Genomic DNA, 9,553 nt, shown 5'->3' with positions numbered 1-9,553 from the left:
TAAAAATGGACTAAATTTAAACGCAATATTCACACGCAGAGATTGCCCATTGAAATGTGTGTGATACTTTGTGTTAAAAAAAAATTACAATGTGATTTCCATTTTGGATTCCAACGTAGAATAAAAACGCAGATGCTACGTTGAAATATGCTGATTTTACCTCATGTCTAAGTCCATGCATCGCGCCCAATTTTCAGGACGTAAAAGTCTCATTTTGAAAGTAAAGCCATGATGTATGTATGTAGTGATCTTTAATCTACCAAAATATATGTTTTGGGGCAACTATAATATTTGGGGAGCACAAAAAACAATTAGGTTTAATCAGCATGTAGGTCAAAATTTTAATCAAAATCAAAAGCGGTCTGTTTCAATTTAGGCATATTCTCAGGTCACTGTTATTTTTTCAATCATTATGCCCTCTATCGACCTAGCGTAGAAGCTGTTAGATATTGAGCAAATATTATAGTCTTTATTCTGACTTTCTTGTTCTCCATCGTGACGAATGAGCACAATCCAGTCTGGAACAGAGACTAGCCATATTCAACACCGTATTAACGTACGCGAAAACGTACGCGAAAACGTACGTGCCACTTGCTGCGTTTGAAAAATCGCAATGTCTCTATTATATGGAGAATAATTTGGCTGTGTTGACACTAATTCAATATCAAGATTTAATATGAGCAAATTCATTCAATTGGTTTCAATCAACAAAATTAAAATAGATGTATTGTTATGTTTTGTGTTCCCATTGCTTTGTTCAGGCTATCTGTAATTTTATCTTAATGGATAATTTTGAAATATTTGCCACTTAAACCTGCTATATATCAAAATCATTGAGATACGTTTTGGTCTAGTAGGTAAAATGATGTCTGCAAATTTGCTTACGTATAGACACAAGAATACTTCACTATCGATGATTTTACCTGCGTACATAGTTATTCATTATTTATTACTTACTCATTATTTATATCATCTCAAGGGACTTCAGGGCCTCGTAGGTACGAGTACACATTATGTTTGCAAATGTGCTTACATATAGGCTGGTAAATAGGCATCACAAATACATCAACGTTAGTGATTTTACCTGCGTACACAGTTATTCATTTTTTTATTATCTTATTCATTATATATATAGCTACTCCAGGTTTTTTAAGGATGGCTTCTATATAGTCAAGTGTAAAGAGATAGAAATGGTAAGATAATGATTTTTATGCATTTCCCAGGAGTTGAGTAAAATGTCGATGGATGCGGGGGGTAGGAGATGAGAAATGTAGTGGTTGGTATTTGGCTGTTTTATTGTGTCGTTCTTTTCCCACTACATGACCCTCATCTTCCAGTCCCTTATCTCTAATCAACTGTGAAGAAAAACGAAAGTGTAATGTAAAAGAGAGACACAATCGTTTTGCTTGTAACTCTGGCACCTGACATTAGGTCTTCGGTTTCGAAGTCATATGATCAAGAGGTAGATGGATATGGTCTGCCAAAACTCTAGCGCCGGCCTTGGTAAAGATGATTATTCATATATCTTTAGCAAATATAGTTTTTACAACCGTATCACAAAACAGGCGAAAATAGTAACTTTTTGCACAAGATTGGGAATTTAAAGAGAATTGGTCATTGCTCATTAAAATGAGGCTAGTATATGGACAATATTAGCGCGCTCTTTCATTTAATGACATAAGATTTGGAACACTTGAGGTTTATACTTTTAAAACCTACATTTTGGTCAAAAATGTGCTTGGATAGGTAGTTTTCAACAGATATACCACATTCGTCTTGCTATAACATTAGAATTGTGTTAGCTGTTGACCTAATGGCCAAATGGGGAAAAGTGTTTTTAGGGAGAAGTGTTAGCTTTCGTTTGATATAAAATAAAATGTGATTGGATGAAGGAAACACTTGGCGTTTCGACAAAAACCAATCACAGAGGCCTGTTTTCTAGCTAGAACCTCACACCGCTCTAACGATGCTATGTAGAGATAGTTCACTGCTTGCTTGGAAGCTCTTGGACGAAAATGTGTGCTCATGTGTATCGAGGTGGAGACTGTGCATAGGCCGTTTGTAAGAGAATTGTTTTGTATACAAACCTTTCCATCTTGAGCAGGCAGCAGGAGCCGGAATGAAAAATGTATTGGTTTAATGGCATTATATTAAATTTGGACTGATTTCAAAAACGGGTAAATAAATTGAAAAGTGTCGGTATAAATACTCATATGCGACCGTAATGCATGATGAAATGTAGCTTCCATTGTGTAAGGGATAAGAAAAGTGTTATTGTCTTGCTTTGGAATTTTGGTTACAATAAAAAATAAAGAAAATATAAAGAAATAATTAAAGAAATAGAATGCAATCAGGCAAAATCAGTCGGAACTCGGAAATATTGATTTTGAGATATAGCCAAACAATATATTTCCTTTTGTTTGCAGTTGTTTTGGAAACTCTCTGACTGCTCATATCTTTGGAACGGGTTGTTCAATTTCAATGGATTTTGCTGCAAAGTCAAGCTTTGTAAATGCATTTTCTATCCTATAAGAAACTAAAAACTTAATATTTTCAAGTTCCGATTTTGCTTGATCACATCATATGTTTGAAACAGGGTATAAGAAAAGAAGACGAAAAAAACGAGCAATAATTACGGTTCTGAACCAGCGATGATCGTACAATAGTAGAATTCATTCAAGCGCCTTAGACCACTCGGCCAAGAATTTCTAGGTACCTGTAATGTTAGTACGTGCACCACCTGAGATGGATCGAAATACATGACCAACTTTGACACTAGAGATTCCATTGAAATTGACAATGAACCGATAGAGAAAGTAGATAGTTACATGTATCCGGACAATACAGTCAAAATGGAAGACAAAACAAGAGAGGAAGTCTATACTGAACACCAAGGCTGGCTGGTGTTGTTTTTGGCAGATACAAAGACACCATTTGCGATAAATAGCTACCAATGACATCGAGGAGGCGTATGTACAATCAATGTGTGTTACCCACCATAACTTACGGTGTTGAAACCTGGTCGACAACTAAATATCTGGAACAAAAACTCCTGACGACACAGCGAGCCATGGAAAGACACATGCTAAACAATCCAAGATAGAATTAGGAACAGTGACATAAGAAGTAAAGCTGAGTCAAAGACATCATGGAAAGGATTGATGAAGCGAAATGGAGATGGACAGGACATGTACTTTTAATGTGGCAAGAAAAATTACAATAGATGGACAAAAAGAGTCACTGAGTGGCAACCAAGAACAGAAAAGCGTAGAAGAGGAAGGCAAAGACGAAGATGGCGAGATGACTATACAGCATATAGGCAAGGGCATCACTTAAGCAAGGGATGAGCAAGACAGACAGAAATGGAAGATTCTTGAAGAGGACTTCATACTGCAGAGGATGATACAGCCTAGGTGAGGTGAGGTGAGGATATCTGAGGTGAACATGGAATTGGAGTATATAGTTACAATTAATTTTGTTTGCCATTTCTGATTCTCTGGCATGTCCTGGCAAATAATCCGGCTGGCGGCTGATGCCATTGAGCATTTTAAAATGTCATCTGAAATATAGGTAACTGGTAGTTTTGCTGATTAGCAGATGACATCGACATTGCCCAATGCTACTTGCTGAATGGCTGGGCATTATCAACTATCAAAGAGGCACCTAATGCAAGTGCCAATCACTGTACAGGTTTGATAAAAGTTTGATAATGGCCAACCAACATGACCAACGTATTCAAAGAAGTATAGTTTAGCCATACATGCAAGCGGGAAATATAAAATTAAACATAATTATTCGCTAGTAGTGGATTTTTTTGAGATGTTGTTGCGCCGCTGAAAATTACACTTTGCAGCCACATACCCTGTATTCAGATGTAAAATTTGATATTGTTACACTCACTTTAAAGTAATTATATGTTTAAAAGATCCACGAGAGGAATACGACACTTACGCTGATCCAATCTGCATTCTGTTGTTTGCTAGTAGCCGACCAAAGAGAATGTTTATATATCAGCGTTAATTACATGTGTTATGTGCCCCCCAAAATGATTCATAATATTTATATAATTAAAACACTTGTTTTGATATTTATCCCTATTGGTTTGTTCATGGAATGTTCTGGAACTCATATGGAAAATTTTAATGATTAAATTGATCAAGAAATTCATATATAGTAATATGGAGAAAGTTCTAGCAACATTTAGATCATACTCTAATGGTCATGATTACTTAATTACCACAGTAATAAAGTGCTGGCACGGTGCCAAAAATCAGGGTACAGTGTCTGATTGACTGTTGAATGACTGAGCAGCAGTCTTGAGGTGTAAGAGGAAACTCTGTGAAACTTATGTTAGCCAGTATTGGTACAAAGTTACCATTGAAGTCTTCAAACTTCGGTTCGTGGTTCTTGTGTGTGCGTGTTGGAGAGAATTCTTTACGCCAAAGGCGGTAGTGAAAGCCAATAGTGCTTTATTGTTTGTCGACTCAGAGAAGTGATAGACTGAAGTATCTCCATCACTGAACTGTGATATTTTGCTGGACTAGCATAGAGTGTTATCTGTCTGTCAAGTGGAGCAGAAAGCTTGCTCAAGAGATCTCCGAGAGAGGAGCTTAAGGTCAACATAGAAGACCATTTGGAGAACACTAGCAGAGTAGCTAGGGTTAGTGAAAGTATAGTCATCAGGACTTTGGACTGAGATTGTGGTAGATAGGATCGCGGACATTGCCGGATCTTGGATCAAGAACTGAGACCATCAACGGAATCTCATCAGAAAGCCAGCCAATCAAGATCTCCAGGCTTAGCTAAGTAACCATAGCATAAAGAAGTCTTTATCGTAATCTTACGTAATTGTTGTAATATTGTATTAGGATTGATTGATAGCCATACTGCACTAAATAAATAATCATAAGTGTTTTAAGTAATAAACAGTGTGTTTGTGTGTTTGGTGTTGCGTGAACCCGAAGCAGGTGATTTTGGCCTGGGTCATTTTGGGGACCATAACACATGGTAAGCTTAAGCTTAAAACGCATTGAACGCCAAAATTCAGTCCCAAAATATATATCAGCAAATCACCCAAACTAATGGTAGCGTAGGTATGCGTAAAAGCGCGGTATTAAAATAACAAAGTATATGCCCAAACATTTGTCTTTGGCTTGTCGCTTTCTGGAAATATCACCAAAAATATCAAATTTAGGGAAAACGCATGTACTTTAAACCTGCCGATTAGTGAGCCCTTAAATTTTATAATAAACCATTATCGTCACGTCATAAGAGTCATAGACCAACTATTTATACTTAAAGAAATACAATGACCCTTATTGTATAAGTAATAATTATAAGATGGATGAAGAGCGATTTATTTAGAGGACAACTATCATGGTTTACTGAGCTCAGCCAAGCGTCGCTGTCTTCGATAACACATTGCCTCATTTCAAATATTAAGTTTTAGTTTTGGTTTGTTTTGGTGTTGGTCACGTGGTTTCCTATTATCCTGCCTAACCTCTTGACTGACAAGATATTGATATCTTCTACCTTTTGTTAAAAACTTAACATTTGTATCAGGGAGATTCGGGTTTCATTTCAGTTTCTTATATAATGGTGTGAAGAAATCATTTGGCGGCCATCTTAGATTTCTGGGTGAAAATGATGCCGTAATATCAAACTAATGTCAAAATTGGAATCCTTGTGCTCGATATACCCGAAAAAGTGTCTTTGTACATGATTATAGGTGCTCTGGTTCAAACTGGCGGCGGCGGCCATTTTGGATTTTGGCCTCTAGTCCCTCGGGATTTTGCGAAGGAAATGGGGGCCACTTTTTTCTAAATAGTTCATAGAAGTCAAATCAATCGTCAAACCTTACTACCCAGAGAATGGTCACGGAATTGAGGTTTTTGGCCCAACTAAAATGAGGGATCGTAGCGAAGAGGTACCCGGCTTTTAGCAAAGCCCAAACCCATAAAAGCCTCTGCCAGGCTCCGCTGAATTTTATACACCGCTCGGATACCACCGTTGACCAAATATCGATTGAATCGATTTTACGACCATGCTTTAATTGACAACCCCGTGACACATAATTATACCAACTCGATGATTACATCACTTTATGTAAACATTTTGTATATAACGAGTCCATGTAGACCCATTCTTTTAATTAGATAATAATAATAATGATTGCGTCAGCCACATTAAAATTTAAGGTCTGAATAACTTTTAGAATGAGCCCCGTCATAACCGTAAAACAAACATTTGTTTTTTTTAATTTGTACCTTGGGCGAATCTATCGTGTTCAGCACGTCAAAACACTCCAGATAACTGAAATCTACCACTGATTTGGTGAATAATGAAAAAATGTTTTAGAAAATGGGTTGTAAATGCTCAAAATACACCTGAATTTAGATAAATATTACATGTTTAGTAGTTTAAATAAATAATTTGATGTTATTCAATTAAATAATTAACAGAAATAAGTTAAAAATAAAAGAAACCACGTGACTCGCCAAGATTTAAGTTTGCCTGATACAATACATCGAACTGGTCAGAAATTTTCTAGACCAAAATTTACCCTCAAGATGAATAATTTGACAATCATCATTCAAAATACAATTAAATTGGACAGCGCAGTAAAAAATAAAATAAAAATTAAACGGTAGTTGCGTTTCACTTAATTTTTTTTTTATAAAACGTGACTATTGAGGGCGGCATTTATAAAAACTTTCAACAATAGTAATAGTAACTATCTCACGTAAATATCAAATTATTTGCCCTATTGCCCTTTTTTTTTAACTCACTCTGTATGTATGTTTGTTTATACCTTCACACACCACGTTCTGTGTTAGGTTGAATCTTTCCATTACGTGCAGGTACTAGATAAATTGCACACTTAATACTTAGTCACCGGACAGCTAACAAAAATCCTTTAACACAGGACATATGGGAAAGATGGGATCTTTTGTTGACCAATCACCCATGCAATAATAGCTTGTCAGATTAAAGAAATGATGTTTTTCCTGGTGTATTGTAGTAATTTTGGGCAATGACTAAGTAAATAAAGGGTTCCCAAACCAATGCTCATTATTTAACTTTTACAAGGACAAATTGAAATAGTTACTTCTACATGTTATAAAACTATTATGTTCCATGCCACACACCAACTCTCACTGGTACTATAATACATGTTTTACTCTCCATGTACAACTTTGTAGTTGTGACTTTGCAGTACAAGGCCTAAAAGATGATTATAATAAAATAGGCATGATCATGAGTGACTGGTCTACTATCTACAAGCCATGATTGAAATTTTTATGCACTATAGACTGAAAATTACTACACTATTTATTTATTATGAACTTGCATGATGCAAGCAATTGTTTATTTTTGCATAGGCCTAATAGAAGTCTTTTGCAGTGAAGTTTCAGAGCTTTTCAGGTTGAACATCCATCCACAGATGGATATCATCATGTTATCACTCCTCATACATAGGTCTGTTTTAGGTAATCATACCACTGAACATGCTGAAAGCCATAATATAACTGTAGTTTTTGTGGGTAAGGTATTTCATAAAATCTACAGATCTATACACTGTATATAAATGTGATTTCTGGCATTGCATTTTACATTCATCTGTTTGTTGTTATGATCAACATTCTCAATGGTTAATCAGTCACCCTGTATGTATACCAGGTTTAAAATGTTGGGGTGGCATGCAAAAGATGAATCTGTAATGCAAGGACGAAATGTAATCAGTGATGCCATTCAGTAGAGTGATTTATTAACTTATCTAAAACTAACAAGTATCTATTTAAATGGCGTGATTGGGGCTCGAGCAAACTGGCATATAAAAATATTGAGAGAGAAAAAAATCAGGACTCAGCGGGGATTGAACCCCGGTTGCTGGATTACCGGTCCAGAGCTTTACCACTGTACTACCTGAGTTCACAGTCGGTACTCGGGCAATCTCAACTTAAATTCCCATGATAACTCTCTCATTGTGTCTCAGCGGCCAATTATATATTGTATCTGTTTACTAAGTATTGTTAGTAATATGTGTTAATAATAATATATATACGGTATACAGCAATCAATATATACAGCATTAGCATCTGACTTTAGCTTAAACATACTAATCATGATTTGTTGCCAATTAAGTCAATGTTTTAATTAATAGATAACTTTCTTTTGTTAATATTTCGTTATCATAATTATTCACTTGGCTTACTTTCCTGTTAAACAAATCTAATAACTAAATGTAATGTTTAAGAATAATTAGGCCGTTTGTATACATTAATTATGCATCTTTAAATTAGGAAGGACGGGTTTACATTTTGTTTCTTCATGTGCATTAATTTTTTTAAATAATATTTCTTTGGTTATAAATTTATCTTCACTTCCTTAAAATAACCTAATATTATAGAGCACAAAATGTATCTGTGTATTAGAATGCATATACTAGTCATGGTAGGATAAAATGCAAATCTCTTATTTGACTAGAAAAACCTCTTTTCAAAATAGCCAGCCAATGTTTTGATACAATTATCGTGTCACAAAAGGAGATTTCCAACTTCTGAATCACTTACAATAGAAAGACCTTGGGCTACTCTTAATACTTTCTGGGTGGAACAATGCTCCTTGTGTGTATTAAGTGGCAACACTATTCTGTTTTACCGGTGCTTCACTGTGCATGACTGCTAAAACTTAAGGACAATAATACATCTAAGATAATACATCTAATTTTGGGTGCTTAATACTCCCAATTCACTCCTACTTACAGTGAGACCTGTGGAGCTAAATACAAAAATATCAATAAACTGAGTCTGGGCCTAAATTGAGTATAATTTTTGAAAAAGAGACTGACAGGGCAAAATTCTATTTATATAGAAAAAGGGGTTTATATGGCAAGAGCTTATCTAAAATCTGTTGAAACCTATTTCCAATCGGGCCATTGGGTGACCGAAACACAAAAAGGAGAGTGAAAATGAGGGTAAATGCATCTTCTCTGGTAAATGTGGCCGCACAATCCCATCGCCCATTTCTAATTGGTACACCCCCACCCTGGGCTTATTGCTTGACTACTGAGTGGATCTTTTATTAAACAGGAATGTGAAACTTAACTTATCTACTTATCTAAAACAGAACATTCTAGTTGATCATGATAATACTTGCTATTCAACAGTTCAATAATTATTTATTGAGCTACTGATGTATGTTTGTAATATGTGGCAATTTCCTTCCAGCAAAAAACACTCAATCAATCTATCCATTCTCTCCACCACACAAAAGGATAAAAAAAGTCATATTTTACAAACATGTTTATGCAGCTCATGATCAGAAGGGAATCTCAAATCATCTTCTCTGCTCAAATAAACCAACATTTAGAAACCAGAATCCGCAATGGTCTGGGAAGAACTAAATTGCATAGCAAGCTATTATGATATTAACAACCAGCTATAAATATAAAAGAGTAAACCTATTCAACCTCATCATGTAATTTGTATCAATATTGTATTTTAATGCTTGAGTGGCAAATAATGTACTTATAAGGGCTGAATAGAGTTAT

General features: G+C 35.5%; 1 protein-coding gene across 1 annotated transcript in view; it reads right to left on the bottom strand.

The window, feature by feature from the left end:
- Positions 1-1,208: 1,208 nt before the first annotated feature.
- LOC140170751 (uncharacterized) overlaps positions 1,209-9,553 on the bottom strand; it is a 43,952-nt gene continuing 35,607 nt past the window's right edge. The window contains exon 3 of the mRNA XM_072193980.1: positions 1,209-1,355. Coding sequence (XP_072050081.1) covers positions 1,209-1,355 — 147 coding nt within the window. The remainder of the gene's footprint in view (positions 1,356-9,553) is intronic.

This window comes from Amphiura filiformis, chromosome 15, assembly GCF_039555335.1.
Source record: "Amphiura filiformis chromosome 15, Afil_fr2py, whole genome shotgun sequence".
NCBI classification, from domain to species: domain Eukaryota; kingdom Metazoa; phylum Echinodermata; class Ophiuroidea; order Amphilepidida; family Amphiuridae; genus Amphiura; species Amphiura filiformis.
The sequence above is the reverse complement of the archived record's forward strand: the minus strand, read 5'-3'. Positions and strand labels throughout refer to the sequence as shown.